General features: G+C 38.0%; 1 protein-coding gene across 1 annotated transcript; it reads left to right on the forward strand.

Moving 5' to 3' along the window:
• The first annotated feature begins 8542 nt into the window (after positions 1–8542).
• On the forward strand, positions 8543–9953 carry LOC114283254 (uncharacterized protein At4g26485). The gene is made up of 3 exons (XM_028226072.2): positions 8543–8723; positions 8989–9187; positions 9496–9953. The coding sequence occupies exons 1-3, from the start codon at positions 8543–8545 to the stop codon at positions 9767–9769; spliced, it is 654 nt and encodes a 217-aa protein (XP_028081873.2). The 3' UTR covers positions 9770–9953.
• Positions 9954–24199: the final 14246 nt, after the last annotated feature.

A 24199-nucleotide genomic window follows, 5' to 3' on the forward strand; every position in this document is an offset into this window, starting at 1 on the left:
ATGAGTCCGAACTGTAGTAACTAAGAATCACGATTCACGCCCTCGCGCGCGGAGCGGAGTTCGGGCGGTCTACAATGGGTGGACACACTAAGATCAAAACCAAAAATAAAATCCCATCCATGTTGGTTTACTTTATCATTATAAGTTTCTACAGTTAAATCCCTTTCAATTTCTTCCACATAAGGGGCCAAAACTATGGGCAGAGTTTCTGTCATATCTATGGGTGCAACTATAGGCTCAGGTGACAAAAATACCAACCCCATATCAGTTGTTGGATCATTGGAGAGATGTGTGGTGGCTTCACTAGGTTCAATTTGCAGCTCTTTTTCAAAAATCTCACAGCATGCACTCTTATAAAAGTCTTGAACGAGTTGGTCAAAAGAAATCCACACCTCAGCTGGGAACATCTCAAAATATTCAGTTGCCCATATTGTGTCTACAAATTGACTTGTTTGAGAGTTCAACCCATTGTAAAAGAAAGCAATGAGTTGAGTCATTTTGTAGCCATGCTGTGGACAAGCATCTACATAGCTCTTGTATCGTTCCCAACAATGACAAAATAACTCTCCCTCTTCCTGAGTAAAATTTAATATTTTTCTTTTGAGAAGAGTGAGTTTAAATGGAGGTTGCGATTCTTTCCATTTAAAATAAGCCGACATATTTTTCAAATAATCCTCATTCATTGAAAACTCAGGACCAAGAAAGGTACTTCCAAAGAAAGTCATCTTCAGGGCTTGCGGGCTGTTTACTTGCTGTGTAGACACGCGAGAATCCTACACAAGTAGACACTAGTAAGAGAGAGAGAGTAGTAAACCAAGAATAAAAATAAATAAAATCCTAAATTATAAATTAAAATAAGAATATATCTTTAAATTAATTAATTTCGCCAGAAGTCCCCAGCAACGGTGCCAAAATTTCATGGGTCGTTACACACACTAAATATAAACACTAAATTATACCAAATTCTTTTAGAATAATGGCAAGTCCAGGTATTGATCTACAGGGACAATTGTGAAATTAACTAATTTAATTGTTAAATTCCTAATTCAATTTCGATCGAAGAGATGGTTGATTCATAAACTAATTTAATAATAAATAAAATAAACTAAGAGATTAAACTAGCAATTATAAATAAAGATGAATGCACTAATTTGGGGAAAAACCTAAGGCAATGTGTTCACCACTAGTTATGTAAATAAGGTTTCAATTTGAAATCAATTATGCTACGGTTTGAAAATAATACTTCGCAACTACAAGCTCGAAGCATTTATTAAGAAAATCATCACGTTCAATGTATAGGCACAAACCATCTCAAGTAGTACTTGTAACGCCCAAAAAAAACTCATAAATCATCAAACAATAGCATGCTTAAACATAAGTGAATAAAGCATAAATATATTCCATCAGAGTAGTCTTTACAAAATGTATTACATGTTGACATCAAAAGTAAATGCCCTATGGGCTTACAACTTTCCAAGTCAACACTTGGTTACAAAAAGGGAGTACTAACTCTATACACAGAAAGCCCTTGGCTTGATATACATGTAATACAATCAAAAATACAAAACAACAGAAACAGTCTGTCTGTCTCTAGCCTCCCAAGCTATGTCCTTGGAGGTGGCATGCTACCTGTACCTGAAAATGATGTCCTATAAAGGGTGAGCCACAGCCCAGTAGAAATATACTAAACCAACTATAAACAATGACTAAAATAATAGCATACAATAGATGGTCCACACTTGTATTCCAACGTATAACATATTACCGTTTCACGGCAATCATGCCCATGGCACACTTCAGTTTCCATTTCTTATTCAACTTTGAGTTTGAAAACAAGGCTTAAAATCTAGCCAAATGACTTAATGAGATTAAGACTCGTCTTTAAACACTTTCAAAATTCATGATGGATACACATTTTGGTGCTGTATCAATAACATATAGAAACACTTCTATACTTCACAATTGATAACGATATACATGTTAGTGCTATATCAAATCAATTCAAACACTTCCATAATCCACACTTGATACACATTGTAGTGCTGTATCAATGTCACACGAAATCCGGTTTAGAGGTCCATCCCCTATCTTTTCCTAAACCGTGGAGTACATCCCCTATCTCCTCCCACACACAATGTATATAAACATAGATCATATACACAATCAATCAATACATAAAGTTGATGTATTATTCCAACCTCTATACTCGATAGCATACTCAATCGATTAGTTTTAGTTCGCCTAATCATCATGCATTGTCTACAATAATCAAGACTATCCTCCACCGACAGCCCAAAGCAGTTATTTCTAAATAGAAAATAAATGCACCAAATGGATAAAATATCAACATTTCAACTAGGTGAGTGATAAATGATCCAACTACACCCTTTGATTCCATACGATCCCAATTTCAATATTCTCAATTCAACTTCTCATTTCTCAAAATTAATTTCACAAATTAATTCGTCAATGTAATTAGGGCATTTCCCATAATTAACAAAACAACCATAAGGTTCCATTTCTATCAATAACCTAACATTTATCTCATTTCTCCATGCTAAACATGCATATAGGCTTATATAAATAAAACCCCATCTTTTGTAAAATTACACAAAGGCCTAAATTTTCTCAAAATTACTCAACAATCCCCAATATATCAAAATTTTAAAATTTAAAGACAAAGCTCATAAAGAGGAGTAGGATATCCCTACCTCGAAGTTAGAGCTCAAACGGGAAAGTTGAAGAAAAACAAAATGCTCCAAACTTCAAGATCCACGGATCAAAACGAAGCCCTCGACGATCCACACACCTTTTACAAAGGCCGAAGGGAAGGGGGACACTCTAACTAGATCAAACCCTAGAGAGAAGGGAGATCCTAGAGAGAGAGGCTCTCAAAAATGATTTTGGGAAAGTAAGAGAGAGAAAGGAAAACTAAAAAGGATTTAAAATTACCCAGCGGATGACTCATATACGTATGACCCGCTCGAGCGGAGAATAAAACGCTCGAGCGTCAAGCACAAAAATCTGGACCCACTCGAGCACAAGAAGGCCCGCTCGAGCTCCAAGAAACAAAAGCAAAACACATCCGCCCGAGTGCGAAGAACAAGTCCGCTCGAGAGTAGATTTTCATCTCCTAGAACTTTTCAAGAAAAGAACTATCTGCTCGAGCTCCAACAAGCCCGCTCGAGCGCAAGAAACCCGCTTGAGCGTAGAAAACACACCTGCAGAAGTTTTGCAGGGGCACGAAATACTGGAAGGGTGTAAACCACGCTCGAGCGCAAGAAGGCCCGCTCGAGCGAACAACCCAAAAACCAAACTCTGCTTGAGCGCAGCATGATCTGCTCGAGCGTAACACCAAAAACCTGGGCAACTACACTTGAGACCAAAACTCAACCTACCTGTTCAGAACACGCCCAACACATCCTATAACTCAAATACAAAGTACGAAAGGATGTAAACAAGATATAAATAACTGCTAACATCCACGAAACCAAGTCCGGATCACTGTACAACAAGGGACAAAATCCGGAATCGCTATAGTACGAATCGTTCACTCTAAACTAGGATAGTAAAACGACTCGTCCCTCATAGTATGGCTCGTCTCATACCTTGAATATGAAAGAAAAGAAAACTATTGTATGGAAAGTATTTAACAATCACAGAAAGTCGAATACTCAAAGAGATAATGAAAAATATGTATTTAAAACTTCTAAAGCACCATACAATTGTTCAAACATTTACATAATCAAAATCCAAAAAGAAAACCTCATTACATAGCTAGGGTTTCATTAAAACCTTAGAAAAGAATAAGTTAGCCACTCATGGAGAAGTGGGAAAAGGTGGAAGAGATGGAAGATGAAGAAGCCCCCATAGAAGTTGTCCCTCAAGCTTGAAGAAAAATCTCATTTTCAAATCCTAGCCTCTCCTTTTCTTAGACTATTTTTCAAACCCCCTTTTAGTCCCCTCTTTTTCCTTTTATTCCCAGCAAAAGAGTATTAAAATTTTACGCACGCATCCCTAGGTGGGCAGTTGAGCACCCATGTGGGCCGCACGTGCGGTGAAGTGGCTGGCTCGGCTTTTTCGTTTCTTGCACAGAGAATTTGCTTTCGCACCCCTTTTTTGATTGAATTTACAGATTTCTTGTCAAATCTGTACAATTGCACAAAACACATCATCTCCACCAATTAAACAAAATTGAAAGACTATAAGGCCAAGTTTAGCATGTCCAAAAAAAAAAAGAAGTCAAAAAGTTACTTAAAAAGTCAAAAAGTTATCATTATTCATCAAAAAAAAATATTAAAATATTAAAAAATTAATGTTACACACAAAATTACAAGACAGATCTGACTGGTTCAGATCTGTGGTTGCGTTGTTTAAGAAAAATTGCATAGTTGGGGTGTAATTTTAACACACTGTTGTTTGGCCCGTTGGGGTCCATCATAAGTCTCGTTTTGATAATCTGAACCGTTCAATGTGTAGAACATGTCGATTACTATATGCCTATAAAAAATCACATTGATCGGATACTGCTAACTAAATGATCAAATCAGTTTTGTATAAAAAAATGGATGGTGTTATAGGTAACGGTTGAAAAAAAACTAATCTAATCAGATAGCTATCGATATTCGATTAATGTGAGGTTTTACAAACATATAGTACTCGACGAGTTTTACACATTGAATGGTTCAGATTATCAAAACGGGACCCGTGATGGCCCCTACGGGCCGAACAGCATCGTCCAGTGCAATGCCCGAAATGTAGCCAATCATTTCTTAGCATCAATTCAGCTGAGCATATAGTACGACTGTACAACTCACACTCCTAATCTTCTCCTACATACTAATTTATATAATTTTTTAATACACATTTTTCTAAAAAAGTCAAAATAGTTAACCCAAACAACCATATTTTTTCCCTTAACTTTTTAGTTCAAAAAGTCAAAAAATACACTTATTTAGGACACCCTAAACAACTCCTAAATATAACTTAAGCAATCTCAATGTGGTACTTTTTGGCCCACATCAAGTACCTTTAATATATATATATATATATATATCTTATTTATGTATATATTTGAAAAACAACATTGGTATGATCATTTGTAAATGGTAAGAATCCCACATGACATTTTCACCTAATGTCGGTGTGTAATAATTACTTAGGCCTCGTTTGGGAACAAATTATTTTAGTAATTTTTTAACTTTTTATGAAAAGATGTGCAGAAAAGTAGAGAAGTGATGTGACAAGTTTTAGTTGACTTTTTGACTTTTTGACTAAAATAGCCACTCCCCAAACGTTGGCATTTTGGTCTTTCCCAAACCTCCATTCCATTTTTCTCTCAGGCTAGGCTGTAATGGGCTTTTTAGTATTAAATAAACTAGTGGTAATCGGCATGTTAAAAAAATTAATAATATATTTTTATATAAAATAATATAAATAGTTAAATTTTTGTATCCAAATTATAAAAATAAAGAAGATTGAAATTTACAATTTAAGTCCCATAATTTTATCATAATTTATTTAGGTTAAATTACAATTACACCCATTGAGGTTTGATTAAAATACGAATCGCCTCCCGTACTTCTGGAAATTACATTTCACTCCTGAGGTTTCTAATTTCATAACAAATCGCCATTTTTATTAATAAATCATCAAGTAAATTAATAATTTTTAATAATGTTAGAAATATGTTTCAATTAATAATTTAGGTAATTTTATTATTGTATAAGAGAACAATTATGAATTTCATTTTTTTAGTTAATTTCGTTAAATAAAAAAGACTAACAAGGGGGTATTTGTAATTTTTCAAAACACAGGGGATAATCTATACTTTAAACAAACCTCAAGAGGTGTATTTGTAATTTACCCATTTATTTATTATTTTTTAATTTATCACAAATTTAATCGTGTAACTTTCAACTTCTTTTGCTAGAATTATAAACTTAGGTGAACTCAACTCAATCAACTTGAGTTGAGCTTAAAATTTTTAAAAAATTGAATAATATAATTTTAATTAAGTGAGGACCTATACAGGAATTTAAAAATTCAAATTAAATTTAAGTGGATTTTGGCAACACCCACCAAAAAACCTGAGCAACCAAAAAAAAAATTAAATATATAAATATACAAATTATTTGCTAATTTATTTTTTTTAAATAATAAATAAAATTAATTAAAAGTTTAATATTAATGAACAAAAGAAAAGACAATATACTTAAGATTTTCAATAGAATTTTTCTTGAAAATATTTAAAAAATGCACTTTTTAGAAAGAAATCATCTAGTAAAGAGTTGTTTGGGAAGTGCCATATTAGTTTACTTTTTTTTATCTATTTATCTTTTCTAGGTCATATCACATTTCTACTTTTCTATACATTTTTTCGTAAAAAAATAAAAAAGTATACTTAATTATTTTTTTGGATCATATCACATCTCTATTTTTCTGTACATATTTTCGTAAAAAGTATAAAAGTAAACTTATTTTGTACTTCTCAAACTATCGCTATGTTTCTCTCAAAAACAAAACTATCATTAACTTGATATTAAAAAAAATTACTTTTTATAATGGCATAAATAATTTAAATATAATTTTTTAGAAATTCTTTTTAATTTAAAAATTACAATAAAATATTAAATAGAATAAAAACAATTTTTTTTTACAAAATAAAAGTATTTGGATAAAAAAAGGTAAGAAGAAAATTTAATATGATATTTTCATTTAATCTGAAAATAATTATAGATGAACAATAAATTATCATCTATAACCTTTTTTTTTAAAAATAAAAAAAGGTTTAACGAACTATCACTTCTAATAAAAAAAAAGTTAACGTGTCTTTCTAATTTATTTTAGCAAAAATAACTTTTTAACAATTTAAGCCAAAGATATTTTTATTCTTTATTTTAATTTTTTTTAATTGACAATTGAGATAAAAAAAAAAAGGTCTAACAAAATCCACCATGTTTGCTAAGTACTAAAAAAGTTATGTTTTGTTCTTTTGTTAAAAAAAGAGAGAGATTATATTAAAAAATATTATTGTTTAAGTCCTATAGGTTAGAAGGATATAATTTTTTTTATAATAAAATTTAAAACAAAAAAGGAAAAAATTAATAGCGATTAATAATTTGAATACATGTATTTAAAACAAATTATATTTAGATCAATAAAATATTATGATATATTATTATGATACATGTGAATATTAATCTCATTCTAATTGTAGTAATATAATTTGAAGAAGAATTTAAATTTGAAATTTTATTTTATAATTTAATAAAGGATGCAAAATTTAAGGAATGAATATTGATCTCATTTCAATTCTAATAACATAATTTAAGTAAGAATCCAAATTTGAAATTTTATTTTAAGAATATAAATTAATTTATAGACCAGTCATATTGTAACACGTATTAACGAAAAATTAAACAAAAAAAAAAAAAAAGAGAAAAAAGAATTACAACTTTCAACCTTAATGAAATGATAATATTTTGCAATTTATAATAGTATATAGATATTTTGCAACTTTCCATATTTAGCGCCTTTCAAATTTAAATTTTGAAATGAATTAGTATACTTTATATTTTTTATTTTATATATTTGATATACTTTCCATTTGAAAGTAATAAATCAAGAAATATTCATTTTTTTAAATTTTATTTATTTATTTATTATTATTATTATTATTTTTTGCTCGAATGAGAGCTATAGAGGATTTTTTTTAATTATTTAAAATCAAAAAATTCGAAATTTTAGTTTGAAATATTGGAACTCCACAAGATTTGTGGTTAGAAACTCCCTTTTTACTCACATAATATATAGATAGATAGATTTAATAAGAATTTATATTTATTTTAGATAGTTTTTTAATATACAAATTATTTTTTTTATAGATTTTTTATAAAAATAATTTAACAATCTCATCACTAACCATAGTATATAGAAGAAGTTGAAAATTGTGTAACAATAGGTATGTGAGAGAAGTCAAAAAGGCTTGTGGGTGAGAAGAAATCAATAAATGCTGAGGTTTTTTTTTTTTTTTAAATAAAAAAATTAAAAAATTAAGATTGAGATATTGATGTACCACAAGGCTTGTGGGTTAGAAATTCTATTTTTTTTTATATAATATATAGATAAATAATAATAAAAAAAAACCCGTAGTTAATCAATACTTCATGTTTGAATGGAAGGAAGTGAATTTGCATGCTTGTAGCCAGTACAAGAATTTAGATTCTCTCCAGGGCAAAACAGAGTAGTAGCACTCAAAGAGTCATCAATCAGTTATTTTACATCTCAAGGATACACAATGGATGGGAACTGTAAAGAAACTCTTTGGAAATAGTGAATGAATTGATCATTAAGTTCTGATTTCAAAGAGGCTGATATATCACCATAAATTCACAATCCCAATAATGATTGTTAAATCCTTGGTGGCTAATCAAATACTCCTTCAACTCTTATTATAAATTCATACTACAATAGCATTATCAGCAGCGGTAGCAGCAGCAGCTATTTAGGTTGAGTTTGTGATTTTTAAGTTGAGTAGAAAATGGAATTGGACTTTTCTCAAAATTATAGTACTAACAAAGAAGAAGAGAGATGGATAAAACACTATAGCAGCTCTCAGAAGATATTGCTAGTTGGTGAGGGAGATTTTTCATTTGCTGCTTGCTTAGCCACTGCTTTTGGCTCTGCTCTCAACATGGTGGCTACCTCTCTTGACTCTCAAGGTATGCCTTAGGTTCACTACAATACCTAGCAGTTATACAGTGCCATTAGCGACATTCACTGACAATGTCACAAACACATTCTGACTCTTTGATTTTTGTGGGACTCACAAAAATTAATAGTCTGTGTTTGTGAAGATTTGAACTTTTTTCAAAAGCCAATATAGTCACAAGTTTTTATGATTCATCTCCATATATATATATATATATTTATGAACAAGATGTTGAATATTGATTAACTGAGATATATACAAATACGAAAACGAAGAGTCTCTGATGATGAAGTACCCAACTGCGAGCGACAACTTGAAGCAATTACAGGACCTTGGTTGCACCATTTTACATGAAATTGATGGCACCACCATGAGCCTACACCCTCGACTTGGATTCCAGTTATTCGACAGAATTGTGTTTAATTTCCCTCACGCAGGATTCACTTTAAGTGAACACTCATCGATCCAAATTATGTAAGTTCTCTTCTAAACTAAAAAGTAATAGGGCCTCATGGTCACTAATCATTCCCTTTTTCTTTCATTGTTTGATATTCTGGTGTCCAAGGAGCGCAAAAACCAAATGCAGAACCCGACACAAAAAACACTTGAATAGACAACATTTTACAAGATTATTGACGGAACCTACATTTCAAAAAATTTATCTATTTAGTTCTGTATTTGGATTTTGTGTTCTATATTTATTTGTTTTAACATATGTTGAAAGTGAAACTATCAAGAGGACACTGAGATCATCTATTTCAAATTCCTTAATGCATTTTCAGGTTTCACCAGGATGTGGTGAAGGGCTTCTTGAGTAGCGCCAGTGGGATGTTGACAGACAATGGAGAAGTGCACGTGACGCACAAGACGGCTCACCCTTTCAATCTTTGGGAAATAGATAAGTTAGCAGAGGAGGTTGGTCTGTGCTTGGTTGAGGAAGCATGGTTCTCAAGATATGATTATCCAGGTTATGTAAACAAAAGAGGGGATGGGCATAGAAGCAATGATACTTTCCCAGTAGGAGCATGCACTACTTTCAAATTTGCAAAGCCATGAAGTGTAGTGCTGGGACCAAGTGTGGTTTTGTTAGGTGAATCAGGCGTTTCTTCATTTGTTAGATGCTTGGGTTTGAGTTTTAGTGCTACGTTAGGTAGCTTTTCCATTCCGTCTATTCCCTTCATACAGTAATCGCTTTTGGCTACAAATGCCTTTTTGGAGAACATTAATGCACTGATTTTATTTGCCGCTCTTACTAATTGATATGATTGGTATAATTCTCTGTTGTCATTAAATTTTTGTGCAAGTGTGTGGGACAGAGACAATGACTTTTTTGGGTACAAAATTTTGTTGACAAAATTTTGATGATGTTACTATTAAATACACTTTTTAAAATAAAATAATTTTATAGTAAAATATTTATTTTTTTAGATGGAAATTTTGATTCCAAAATGATACTATTAATTCATTACTAAATGTTTAATTTTGTCGCTAAAAAATACAAAGATACTTTTGACAATAATCTTTAAATTTGTCTCAAAAACTTTAATTTGTTTTAGTGAGAATTAATAATGCATTCATTTTTTTTTATAGGTAGCTAAATCTATATATTACAGAAGGAAATTGAGATTTCTAACCTATAAGACATCCAAAAGCTCCAATATCCCAATCCAAATTTCTTAATTTTTTGATTTTTAAAAATTTAAATAATTTTCTATAGGCTAGCTCTCATTCAAGCAAAAAAATAAGAAAAATAAAAATTAATATCCCTTGGTTTATGACTTTCAAATCTAAAAAAATTAAAATGTATACTAATCTATTTCAAAATTCAAATTTGAGGACAACTAAATATGGAAAACAATCGATTAATATAAATTAAAAATTATAATGATTTATTTCATGATTTATTTAAGTTTTAAATATAATTTAAAATTATCATAATTAGTTCATGATTTTTTTATTAAGTAGCAATAAGAGTGACGTTGATCAAGTCACTCTTAAACCAGTGCTTGACATCATTAGATCAAGACTATCAGTCTGGAAGACGAAAGTGCTATCCTTTGCTGGAAGATTAACCTTGATCAAGTTTGTATTATCAAGCCTCCCTGTGTACTACCTTTCTCTCTTAAAGATACCTAAAAGTGTGACTCGTGAATTTGAAAAGATTGAAGCTGCTTTCTTGTAGGGTGGTAATGAACTAAAAAGAAAAGTTCATTTGGTGAAATGGACTGAGGTCACAAAGAGTTCAGCCTAGGGAGGTCTGGGTATTAGGAGGATTAGAGATGTGAATGTATGCCTACTTCTCAAATGGTAGTGGAAATTTGGGAATCAAATAAATGCACTATGGAGGAAAATTGTGTGCAGCAAATACAAAATTGAAGTACATAGTTGGCATCCTCCTGTCATTTCTTTTTACAAACACTCTAGGGTGTGGAAGGATATTTCATTCATTGGGTCTCAGAATAGTAACATCTTCAACTTCTTCCTGGGGAACTATAAAATCAAGGTCGGGAATGGCAGTAGAATCAAATTTTGGCATGATAGGTAGTGTGGTGTCTCTTGTTTCGAGGAGGTGTTCCCCTCTCTATTCAACCTTTCTATAGAAAAGAATGGTTCTCTCCAACATTTTTTTTGCTAGGAAAACCAGCAACTCTGATTGACACTTCCTTTATAGAAGAGTACTGTATGCTTGGGAGCTGGTTGATGAAGTGAGATTAATTGCTTTGTTATCCTCTGCTCCTTCCCTGAACCCAATTAGTGCTGATAGTCTGGTTTGGGATTCTGTATCTGCAGGTTCATGCTCTTTCTCAGTGTCTTCTCTATATTCCTTCAGCACTTCTCTTCATGGTCTTAATCTTAGTATTAGTAAATTCATTTGGAGTAACATTTTACCACCCAAAGTCCATTTCTTTGGGTGGCTGGCCTGGAAAAATAGAGTCAAAACTGCTGAGTTCTTGCAAAACCTTGGCATCCTTGTTATCTCTGCTTCCATCTGCTATTTTTCTGCAATTCTGCCCCTGAATCTGCTCAGCATATTTTACTCCATTGCCCATTCTCTTGGTCCATCTAGTCTCGTGTGTTGTTTGAATGGAGGCTTCAATGGTGCATCCCAGAATCAGTGGCACATCTCCTCAGCTGGTAGATGGGTGTCAAATTTAAGAGCCCTCTCAAGAAATTTTAGAGAGCTATTGCACTTGTAGTTCTATGGTCACTCTGGAAGCTTAGAAATGAATGTGTCTTCTCCAATGCTAATCCGAACCCAGCTAATATGTGGGATCTCATTAAGTTCAGATTAGCTTTTTGGCTTAAAAATTCTCTCAAGGACTTTCCTTTCTCAACGGTAGATGTTGTTCTCAATTGGAGGCAAATCATCTGTTGCTATTGAGTCTGTATTTTGGCTTTTGGGTGATGTTTCAGATGCTTTCAGTAGGTCAATGTTCAGTTGTGTCTTTCATGGTCTGTTGAAAGCCTCTAATTGCTGCCTTTGCTTGCCTGTCTGATCTGTTGATTACATTCATGCTGCCTCTGATGTGTTGATCTGCTGGATGAAGCTCTGCAATTCTGTGTTGATTATTGTTGCACTTGGTGCTTGGTTTGATTGAAGGGCTGCTGTAGTTTTAGGCAGTGTGCTTGAATTGTTTGTTGGGCTGTAGTAGTTCATGGAAGTGTTGACTATCTGAAGGGATGGCTGTCTTATTTACCTGATCTGGTTCTAATTGGATTGGTTAAAGACAATGTGTAATCTAAGGAACTGGGTGTGTTTTTTGTAAAATGATTTGTTCTTCTCTACTATCTGTGGATATTTACAGTGCTATGGGTTGTGCTGATTTATAGTTGGGACAACTCTGCTATCTATCTGCTATCTATCTGTTATGCTGGTTTTGCTCTACTCTTGTGAAATTGGAAAACAATGGTGAGTGTAGACACCCCATTTTTGATCGCCCTTAAGACTTGGGCACTACTGATGGTTTACTTGGTGGAGAAAGGTGTGCAAGGCAAAGGTTCAGTTTCTTCGGCAAGGAGAGAGTCAAATCTCAACTTCACACCCCTTTTGGACCGAAACAATCTTGATTAAAAGATTTTGGACCTTGAAACCCTTTTTTTCAAAATGTTTTGAAAATAAAGTTCCTACGATGTTCCGACGCTCGCATTTCGTTCAATGTTGCGCTTTTCGATAAACCGAGCAAGGACAAAGTGGAAATGAATGAAAGAGAGATGAGATATTTGAAAAATATTTCAAAACACCTTACTTAGGGGTTTGGAGTTGAAGAAAAGAAGAGACAGTTGGGGGAGAAAATGGGCATGAACCGTTAAGAGAGGGACGAGCAGTCCTCGCTGAATCAGGCCTATTCATTCGCATACTTGGATTTAAGCTATGAAGCCACCACCATTGGAAAGCTTACTTCTGGGGCTTCATTTTTCACTCAAGAATCTCCTAAATCCAAGTTCGGACGGGGGAGATATGGTTGATTGAAGTAGGCATCACTCCGATTGGACCGAATCTGCGCGGCTTCACCAAAACAGGCATAACTTTTTGCATAGGAGGAATTTTGATGCAAGGCTGGTGCCATTAGAAAGCTAACTTTTGGGGCTTCAATTTGGACACCTGGTCGACCACTTTTGGACTTCCCAATCACTGGCCGACCACCTTTCTTTCCGATAGACCAATTTTTTATCCTGAAAAACCAGAAAAAGTAGCAGGCCGACCAGAAAAGGTGGTCGGACGACCACTTGAACCTTTTGACCTGGTCAGCAAACTAGGGAAGGTGGTCGGCCGACCACCTGAACTGGTCGGCCAGCTTTCTCCTTTTTTGTCTTAATGAGTTGAAGCCAGCTGTACCAGCTGGAAGTCTCAAAATGCATCCTCCATACACGTGTATGGAGGATGTTTAAGCTAGCTTTTAAGCTTCTTGGAGAAGCTTTAGACTTTCTCCTCTATAAAGGAAAGGGCCCTCTTTCATTGCTAGGGTTCAGGACCTGTTTTGAGCATACATACACTTTCCCTCCATATCTCTATATTCCAAGCTCCAAAAACCCTTGTTCTTGGTTCCATTGCACTATACCTCCAAGCAAAACACCTCCATTATCAACCTAAGCACCTAGGGGCTGATTTTCAGAGGTTGAAGACTCAGTATTTTGGTCTAGAAGCTGCTGGCCTTCTTCTCTTCAAGGGTAAGTCCCCATTTCTCCTATTTCGACATTGTTTTGCTCCATAGTTTAGCCCTATTTGCAAGCATTTTTGGGTTTCAACATAAACTGAATTTTTTTTTCTTTTGAGCTTATAAACATGTTTTCTTAAGGTCATTTTTCTGTTAGGGGTCATCTACCTCCTTTCATGCTTCATTTCCTCATGTTTTGAGCTATGCATTTGAGCATTTGCATTGGCCTTGGTTTGGCCTTTTAGCTACTGAAATGGCTTAAATGTGTCTTTGAGCTTCAAAATCATAGAGGGGTGACCCTCTCACCCCTTGTTCTCTTTACTAGCTTTATTGGCCTTCCAAAGGAGCTCCATTTTGCATGCTTTGAAGTCTTGTTTCAGGCCATTATTTGTGAGTTTTTAGGTCTTCCTTAACTCTTTCCGGAGCCCCTTTGACCATATTTTGTGTCTATCATGCATGTGTGGAGCAATCCTCCTCAAGGCCTTTCAAAGGGGCTTTCATTTGCATGCTTCATTGACCCATTCCAGGGCCTTTTTGGTGGGTTTTAAGACCCTCATAACCTATTTCTAGAGTTGGTTTTGCCATTTGGTGTGCCCATCATATAGGTGTGGAAAAACCCCTTGCATGGCCCTCCAAAGGAGCCTATCATTTTTGCATGCATTGACCGTGTTTCAATGGTTATTTGAGGATATTTTAGCATGGCATACTTCTATTTTTGGCTGGTTCGGTGAGCCCTCATGTGCTTCACATACTTGTAATGTAACTGACGGTTCACTAGCTTTCTTTGCATGCTTTGTTGACCCTTGATTCTAGCACATTTTGGCCATACCTTAAACTGATTTGGTGCATGTTTAGGACTGCCTTGGCTCTGTTTTCATGCCTCATGGTCAAATAATGCTTGCTTTGCATACTTGTGGTTCAATGCGTTTGCCTAGTTTTGAGTTTCGGGGCTTATTTCGTGCATTGGGTGACATGTTTCCATGATTTCGGACCATTGAGCATCTTATTTCAGAGCTGGAAATTGCATGTTTGTATGCCATCTTTCATCCCTTGCCATGCTTTGGTAGAGTGGCGTTTGATGCCTTAGGATCGGTCCCTTGCATCATGCATGTTTGCATGTGTTTCGGTTGTCTCATTTCCATCATATGGCCACTGATTTGAGTGTGGCTGAGGTCCACTCATATTGGTTTAAGTCCACCTTGCATTGTGTATGTCATGTTGCAATGTGTTGTGCATGTTATGTTGTTAGCATTGTGTATGCCATGTCATTCCTCGCATTGTGTATGCTAGGTTGTTAGTCGCATTGAGCATGCCATAGGTTGTTAGTCGCATTTAGTTCATGAGCATTATGCATGCCATGTAGTGTTAGCATTGCTAGGTGCATGTTTGCATTTCATCCCTTGCATGTTTGCGTCATTCAGTGGCATTGCATCTTGGATTGCATATTAGAATTGCATTCATGCATATCGTGCATATTGCATTGTGTTTGGAGTAGGGTTTAGTCCAAACATGGGAAACGAGGGACATTTCGTACTCCAAGTGACGAAACGTGCCTCGATTCCTGGCCACCGACGCTTCGGATTATCCATGATGGAGTTTAGGCCTTGTTGCGTTCATATGTGCATTCATTTCACATCGAGTCATGCAATTCGATTCCTCGGCCATCATGCATCGAGATGCGTGATTGATGGCACGAGAATCGAGGACCACACTCCCTAGAGCTTGTGCAATGACAGGGAGAGTGGTCGTGCACACATGTGTTGCAAATGACTTGCTTTCTCTTTCTCTTGTCTTTGTTGCAGAAAAGCCAGAAACTGGAGGCAGGAACTGGTCGGCCGACCAGCTTTTCTGGCAGGCCGACCACCCCTTTTGGTTTTTCCCACATAAACTGGTCGATGGGTGGTCTCCAAGCCCAATAGCTGGTCGGTGGCCCTTCCACAGCTTCCCAGAGTGGAGTTTCAGCCTCTCGGAGCTTTGTGCAAGTTTCTGGATTCAATTGCAAACAAAGGCGAGTCAAGGCATCGCTATGGAATTTACTGACAAGGCAAATTGAGCATGCATACATCGTCCATCATTCCGAGCAGAGCTAAGGCAGTCCATTGCACGTAGCATAGCATGCTAGTTTACTTTGCTTACCTAGTTCATTTGTTATGTAATTAGTGTTGTGTAATAATTCGTTATTTATATTGGTTGTGTAATATTCATTCGGACCCTCCGAGAGAGGGCACAATTGTAATAAGTGTGCGTGTGTGTGATGCATGTCTTCCAACCCCACGTCTTTCTCTCTTTTATTTACCGGCTTATGATGGTTAGATTAGGGCATGTTTCAATTAGCATACTTATGCTTGCATGTTTGCATCATTCATCTGTCTTGCATGCACCGGGCTCGGCGTATCATACTAACTGCATTGTATTTCAATTCCAAGTTGAATACGTGTATCAATTGTTGTATTTCATATGCCATCTTAGAATAGCCGAGCCTATCTTAGTTGTATTTTTGCATGTGTTGCATTAGGTATGTCAGCATAGTTAGGATTCATGCATGATTCCTAATTAGCTTTTTTCTTTGACTCGGAGTACTCGATAAGTGTTTATGCTTTAGCATCCTTGCATGTGTGTGAGTGACTACCATGATAGCATGCTTACCATGAGGCTAACTGCTTATGTAATATAACTGCTTGAATGCCTGTGGGTGAAGGTTGGATTACTTAGATTGGAATAATTCATTGATTGCGAGTTTTAAGCCCATTAGATAACGGCAAAACCATGTTTTCTAAGCCCACCCGAGGGTGGCAAATCCACATCTTAGCCTACTTACGAGTAGCACCATCAAACCATTTTCAAATAAACAAACATGAGATGTTTTGTTTCAATTCAGGCGATTTAGTCTATAATTGTATGCCGTGCGCATCACCTAGTAAATCTAGGCTAATAACCAGAATAAGAATGCATAATGTTTTCAAAACCCAATATCATGGTTAGTAGAGCGGGGGTGCTCACGAAGTGACCTTCCCTAATCGTACCTAAGTTCCCGAGCCGAGGCAACTTTGGTAATGACGGACACGTGGCCTTAGGCAAACGAGTCAGGGTTTCCTAAATTCCCCAAAATAAAATATTTAGGTGGCGACTCTGTATCTGGCAAAGCAGTCCATGTTTGGCACTTCTTTAAAAAAAAATCTGTTTTCAAAAACGATTTGCTGGATTTGGACTCTTTGATGATTCATCGGTCTTGCATTGCACTCTACGAGATTAGATACAGGACCGTGACATTTGAGTCCTGAACTGTAGTGAGCCCAAATGAACAGAACGGGATTTCCCTCCCGGGACGTTCGGGGACGTCTACAGTTTCTGGCGATTCTGCTGGGGATTTAGAGAACTTGACTTGAACTCATGATATCTTGTTTTGATTATACTTATGTGTCTCTTTGCATTGCATTTGCATTGGTGCGCCTAGGACACTGTGTTTGCCGTATGCTATTCCTGAACGGTTTGCCAGAGGCCCGCTTCGAGAAGCGTGCCATAAGGCTGACCGGTTGTGGGCTCTGCCACGACGGGAACACAAATCCCAGTTTTTACTGGGGCACCCTTTTTGACCATTCAACCTAGTGCATATTCGGAATCCATAGTGACCATTCCAAAGCTAGGACAGGTTGCTTACCCGATTATAGGTTGTTTGAAACCGCTGCGTGCATAGTGCAACCCTAGCTCCTGACAAAATAGGACAGGGAAACCCTACCCCAACATAGGGGTGTTTTGGCTCTCACTTGCTTACTATGTGCTTTTAGGGTGTGTCCCTACAGGAATGCATGTAACAGTTTGCAAGTCTGGGTATCAGGCCCGCGGGCATCAGTATTTGGGAGAATCAGTTTTACCTGAGGATATCAGTTCACAAACAGAATTTGGGGCAGAAATCAGTAACGAGTGCAGTCATTCAGCTATGCTCGTATCTGTTCTAGTGAAATCAGGTTGAGATGCTGTATGTTTTCTCTTTTGCTAGGTAGTCTTGGAACCATAGCTTCAGAAGGCTCCAATATCCCCCGAGTACACTGGACTTATATTGATAAACTTTGTCAGGTCAGAATCAGTTCAAAAGCAACCTGTGTTTGCCTCACCCCCACCGGTTACAAGACGAAAGAGGTTTGGGCAGAATTCACCAGTACAGTTTCTACAGCAGTCACACCTCAGTTCACCCAGGTCTAGTTTGGTTTGGGAACAGTTGTCTGTATTCAACTCAGCACAAGATCAATCACCCGTTCCCATGGCTCAGTATCCCTCAGCCAGTATGGAAGAACAGATGCGGTATCTGCAACAAACAATCGAGGCATTGCAGCAGGACGCAGTCTGCCAGGTTGAAGTCATGGCTCGCAGGCCGAAGTGATAACCCAGCTACAACAACAACAGCCACAGCAGGCTGCGGCTTCTATATCTCATGCACCTCCCATAGGTAACTTGACACCCAGAGCCACTGCCCATACTGCTAATGTTCGAGAGACTCAAGGCAATCCGGCGGAGCCAATCCTAGTACAGACCTCTAAAGCTCTTGTCCATCAAAGCGAGGCTCCATTTGAATTTAAGGTTGACTCAACTGCACTTAAGGTCAATAAACTGAAGGAGTTATTCAAGTGGGCACAAGGAGTGAACTCCATCCTGGATTTAGAGAACGGGGATATTGAATCTGCAGTTACCTTGTCGGAGCGGTTTAAAATGCCGCATATCGATCGCTTTGACGGCTCTGGAGACCCAAGGGTGCACCTCCACCTGTTTCTGATATCTTGAGGCCAATGGGTTTGACCACAGCTCAGAAGTTGTCTCTCTTTGGCCGAACCATGTCTGGGATAGCCGCAATCTGGTATGCGAAATTGGAGGACTCTATGAAACGGAATTGAGAAGAGCTGGCTGAGGCCTTTATTGCTCAATACTCCTACAACACACAGATTGAGGTCATAACTCGTGATCTTGAAGTCACCCGCCAAGAACCAAAGGAGGGTTTCTCAGAGTTCGTGACAAGATGGAGAGCAAAGGTCTCAATGATGACTACAAGGCCTTCCGACAAAGATCAGATCAAGATGATTGTTCGGAATTTACATGGCATGTTGTTGCAGAAAATGATCATACTACCACTGTTTACCTTTCCAGACCTTCATGGAATGGGGGTTCAAATCGAGGATGCCATCCGACAAGGGATCTTTGCAGAAGATAATGGGCCATTGAAGAGAAATGTTGCTCGCAGTTCCAATGCTACTACTGATGGTAGCGCAGCTGTGAAATGCTCAGAAGAAGACTCTATCACCACTTCCCTCAATGGCCAAAAACCTGCCACTTCAAATCGGCCCCAAGCCCGAAAGTTCAACCCTCTTTACATGAGTCTCTTCCAAGCTTTGAAAAAGCTGCAAGAAGAAGGGAACCTAGAACTCCTAGAACCCCAACCCCTTCCAAATCCTCTTCCACCAAGATATGACCCAGCTAAATACTGTGCCTATCATCAACAACACGGTCATGATACGAACCGTTGCATCCGCCTCCGTCATAAGATTCAGGATCTTATTGATAAAGAGACCCTAGCTCCACCCAAAGGACCTCAGGTTAGTACTGACTCGTCACCTCCCCACCTCAACCTCATCCATACACTGCCATCCACCTTCAACCCCAGCATATACATCACCCCAACCCATCTACCCAAGCCTGAGGTGTTCATTCCAGAAAACATGGACTTATGCATGATGGATGCACCTGGACCCCAATCATCTCAAATCCATGAGCCCACTACTTCTGAGCTGAAAAGAATGATCGAAGATCTTCAGAGAACTATGACAAATCTGGCCTCCGAGACATTGGCCCCCTCATCGACCACATCACATACCGGGAATTCCATGACAAAATGCTCCCCAATCTTGGGACTGGCTGCATTTGAAGAAAGCCAAACCCTTGGCAAAGTGGAGGCAGGTGGTAAGAACAAGGTAGGGGCAGGCATTGGTCCCCATGAACACCTTCAGTGGGCTGTGGAGGCTTTGAAAGCCGAAGGGCTGAATAAACAGCAAGTAATTGCAGTTGTTGCAAAGATTGTGGATGGCGCTTTTGCCACTCAGAATGAGAGCAGTTTGAATCAAAGGCCAAGCCGGGAGAAGGGTCGTTGTATCAGAAATGTTCCTTTCAGCTATAATCCTGCACTCAGAAGAGATCAGCAAACCCAGTCGGCGCCCATCAATCCTGTTGCTGGTGTATCCAGTAAAAATCCACAAACTTTGAAGTACCAATCCCGAGGTCAGAGGGTCTTCCATGCCCTCCACATGCCTTTGTACAAAGCTTTCCAAATCCTTATAAGACAAGGCCATCTCAAACCCCTGGAGCCTCGGCCTCTCCCGAATAAACTTCCTCCCTCCCATGATCCAGCCAAATACTGTGCCTTCCATCAACAAGCTGGCCATGACAATGACATGTGTTTTCGTCTTAGCCACGAAATACAAGATCTGATTGACGACGGGGTCATTGCCGCGCCAAGCTCTGCAAAGTCTATCGGCACTGGATCGGTGAACTTGGGGGATAATGTGACCATGTGATCAGGGGATGAACCGCCTGCGGATGACACTCAGTTTACTCCAGATATGGTGGATGGCATGCATTGTTTTGAGCACATTTGCGAATGTTGTTAATTTGTACTTTCTGACTTGGGTATTGGGTCAGTCTTGTTGTTTTGTATAGAGTCAGTCTTTTCTTTCTGAGTCAGTTGGGTCTGTCTTGTTGTACCGAGTCAGTCCTATTTTGTTGGAGTCGGGTGATTTCGGGGGTGTTACCTTGGACATCACTTGTTTGTTTTGTGTTTGTCTTTTCATTTTCTTTTGAGTCTATTTTTGCCTTGGAGCCAGTAATGCCAACAGATTTGAATGAACAGTAGTGATTTTCACATTCTTGTGTCCGCTTCTGCCTTGTGCCAGTTGTGCTAGAATTTCTGAATGAAATGACAGTGCTTTTCGCCTACTTTTTTGTGCCTCAAACTCATTGCATTGACCTAAGTTTTTCAAAACCTTTTGAACACTGTGATGAAAACGAAGAGGAAAGAATTCCTCGAGATTTGCAAAAATTTGATCAATTGAGAGAAAAAGAGGCATGCTAAGCCCTTAATGAATAAAATCATGTTTGTTAATGAGAGTACCGAGAAGGATCCTGGCTTGATCTAGATTGGTTCTACATTGTCTTCCGCGCGAGCGATTAGTCGCTTTCTTAAAAGATTTTAAAAAATGTTTTGCGCAGTCCTGCGAAGACTTGTGTGGAATCGCTCTTGAGATTGTGCAGGTTAGGATTGTTCTTAGCCTCGAGACTCGACCCCCTTTTGCTTTCAAACCTTGAACCTTAACTCAGAATGTTCAACGGCCAATCGCAATGTGAGGCCTGTGTGGCCAGATTCAAAGCAGCCCTCGACCTAGGGGCAAAAAAATGTCAGATGTGCTCGAAGAGTCGAAGATGGATCATTTTGCAAATCAATGAAGACTGGCAAGAATGCCAAATCCCAGAAGGGAGAAAAGAAGAAAGTTTGTGCTGAAGGACAACTGAGTTCCTATCCACAACACTAGGGGCAATTTCAGCCCCATTGGATGGACTCTTACATCATCAGCGAACAGTAGCCATTCTCCTGGATTTAGATGACTTCACGATCTCAAAACCATTTGACATGGACAAAACTTCACTTTTACCCTTGAGAGGCTCGCTGGGCTAAAAACCCGAAAGGGCGACCTAGGCAAAAGTTAGAGCAAAGAAAAGAATGCAAAAAAAAAAGAGAAGAAAAAAAAAAGAAGAAAAAAATGCAAAGAAAGAAAAAAGAAAAAAGAAAGAAAAAAAAGAAAAGAAATGAAAAAAGAAGAAAAGAAATGAAAAAGAATTGAAGAACATAGCTCGCAAGGTTGAAAACCCACAAAGGGCGGCCTTAGCAAAAGTTAGAGCGCAAAAGGTGTGGGTTAATACACGAGTGTACCTTACCCCGAACTACGTAAGGCTTGATTCCCATCTTTGGGATACGTAGGCAACTTCACTCTGAAGTCCAGCCGTAAAACACTTCAAATTCGACTGTGTCCATGTGATGGTTCTGGTCATCTTTGTCTTCTCTATATCCGAGAATTTGGTTGTAATTGTCACTGTGAGGACTGGTTGCCATGTGCTGCGGCGCTAGTGAGGACTGGTTGCCACGTGCTGCGGCGCTATTCAGACTAGGGGCAACTTTCCGTTGCCGTCCAGTGTGCTGCGATACTATTCAAACAAGGGACAACTTTCCGTTGCCTTTCAAAGTGCTGCGGTGCTATTCAACAAGGGGCAACTTTCCGTTGCCGTGCAGTGTCCTTCAGACAAGGGGCAATTTTCCATTTGTTTTGGACCTGAGGTTGGGCATCTCAAGAGTAGGTTCTGTGCTCGTTGAGCAGTGGCCGTTTGCAAAAATAATTTTTGAGAATTTTTACTGAGGTTGACTAATTCTCTAGAAAATTATTCTATTTTTCTAAAACTGGACCATTTCTTGGACCCAAAAAAGGAAAATTTTCAGTGCTCACAGCCTGACTCGCATGATTTTCAAAATCAAAAAGTTGAACAAGCATGTTAATCTAACTTTCATGTTGGTCAAAATTGTTTTAAAACCAAAACAAAAAATGGTCAAAATGATGAACTAGGGCACAGTTGAGTTAGGCGTTCTGTCTTTCCCCCATTGTCAACATACTTGCCAGAAAGGGCACCCTATTCACTAAGAAGGGCACAGAGGAAGCTAACAGCGAAAGGGCCAAAAAGCTCTCTCATCCTCCAAGCAACGAGGTATCAAGCCAAGTGCGAAGCACGAATTGGAATTGGCTAAGATATTCCACTTCCTTGTTTGGGTAGATCTGATTGCGTCTAAACTCCCCAGCAGAGCATCGTCAACCGATGTCAGCTGCAGATTTGTTACACACACAGTTGTAGTGCAGCCCCTCTGTGGGAGAAACTCACTGTTGTGAACAAGAAGAAGAATCTAGCGGAATGCTAGGGGCAAGAGCCCGTAACTTTCTGTTTATCCGTCAACCACTCAGGGGAGGGATAAAAAAAATGAGAGATTGAAGAATAGAGAGATGTGCGCTGAGAGAAAAAGTGAGAAAAGGGCTTTTTTTAGAAAAACAGAGCTTGAAGGCCGAGTGATGTGAGAATCACAAATGAGAAAAGGGTAGGAAATAATACCCGAAGAAACTGGCTCCTCGTGCATCGAGAGGTCTCTTGCTTTTGTAACATAGCTGAGTGTTGTGTTTGTGTGTTTTTGTTTGTCTTGATTCTTGTTTTGAGTCGTTTGATTGTCAACAGATGTGTTTAGGTTGTTTTACCTTGTTTTTCCTTTGTTGAGTTGTGTTTAGGTTGTTCTACCTTTGTTTTCCGTTGTTGAGTCGTTTTGGCTATGGTCAGTTGTAGGCTCAATACCCGGTTGAGAATCCTTTTCTCATTTCAATCTAAAAAATGAATCGTTTTGTGCTCAGAGTGCTGTGTCGTTCTCCATATTTGTGCAAAACAGGATTTGTTCTTTCATAAAACCGCAAAGTTCAACCCAGGTCATGGCAAAACAGTAGAACCAGGACCTATTTGAAGCTATATGGGTTCCGCACTGTGAAGCAAAAGAAAAGAGGAAAAATTTGGAGCATCTGAGTGTGTTTCAACTCATGCAAGTTCCGTCTTTATAAGCCGTGTGTTCAGATTAAACAGAATATTGTGTTATGAGCTGCGTGTTCAGAATGAGCAGCGTGCTAATACGAGCTGTATGTTCAAAGTGAACAGAACACCGTGTTGCCTGTTTCACTGTTTCAAGCCAGAATGGCGATCAGAAGTGCTCTCCTTGAGTACCATTCCCCGTCAGAGTAAAACGGTTTACCGCCATTCACTCCATGAGGTGCTTTCTAAAGTACCGCTTTGTTTGTTTATTGCATTCCTTAAACGTCATGCTCTACATTGCTTGTAACATGTATTGTATCATTGCACTTATTGCATTTATTTGCATCTTGTGTTATCTTGTATCGTTTATCTTTTCATGTTGTGCAGCGTTTAGGATCATTCTCCTCTGGGGCTATCTCAGGTTGCGTGGAACACGCTCCTGATTGTTTGTTTTCGAGCCACTCTTCTCACGATTTCAGCGTGGTTTGAGTGTCCCGTTCCTTATGCGATTTCAGCGCGTTTGAAATTTATCCCAGGTTGCGTTGTAGACGCGCTGGGCGGTTTGTTGGACCTCCTCTCACGATTTCAGCGTGGTTTGAGTGTCCCGTTCCTTACGCGATTTCAGCGTGTTTGGAATTTATCCCAGGTTGTGTTGTAGACGCGCTGGGCATTTTGTTGGAACTCC

The sequence above is a fragment of the Camellia sinensis genome, chromosome 8, assembly GCF_055761805.1.
Source record: "Camellia sinensis isolate YWXY chromosome 8, ASM5576180v1, whole genome shotgun sequence".
Lineage (NCBI taxonomy): Eukaryota > Viridiplantae > Streptophyta > Magnoliopsida > Ericales > Theaceae > Camellia > Camellia sinensis.

Coding starts and splice junctions, on each gene's coding strand:
- LOC114283254 (XM_028226072.2), top strand. CDS start 8,543: ATGGAATTGGACTTTTCTCAAAATTATAGTACTAACAAAGAAGAAGAG. Junction 8,724..8,988: donor TACCTCTCTTGACTCTCAAG/GTATGCCTTAGG, acceptor ACGAAAACGAAG/AGTCTCTGATGATGAAGTAC. Junction 9,188..9,495: donor CACTCATCGATCCAAATTAT/GTAAGTTCTCTT, acceptor ATGCATTTTCAG/GTTTCACCAGGATGTGGTGA.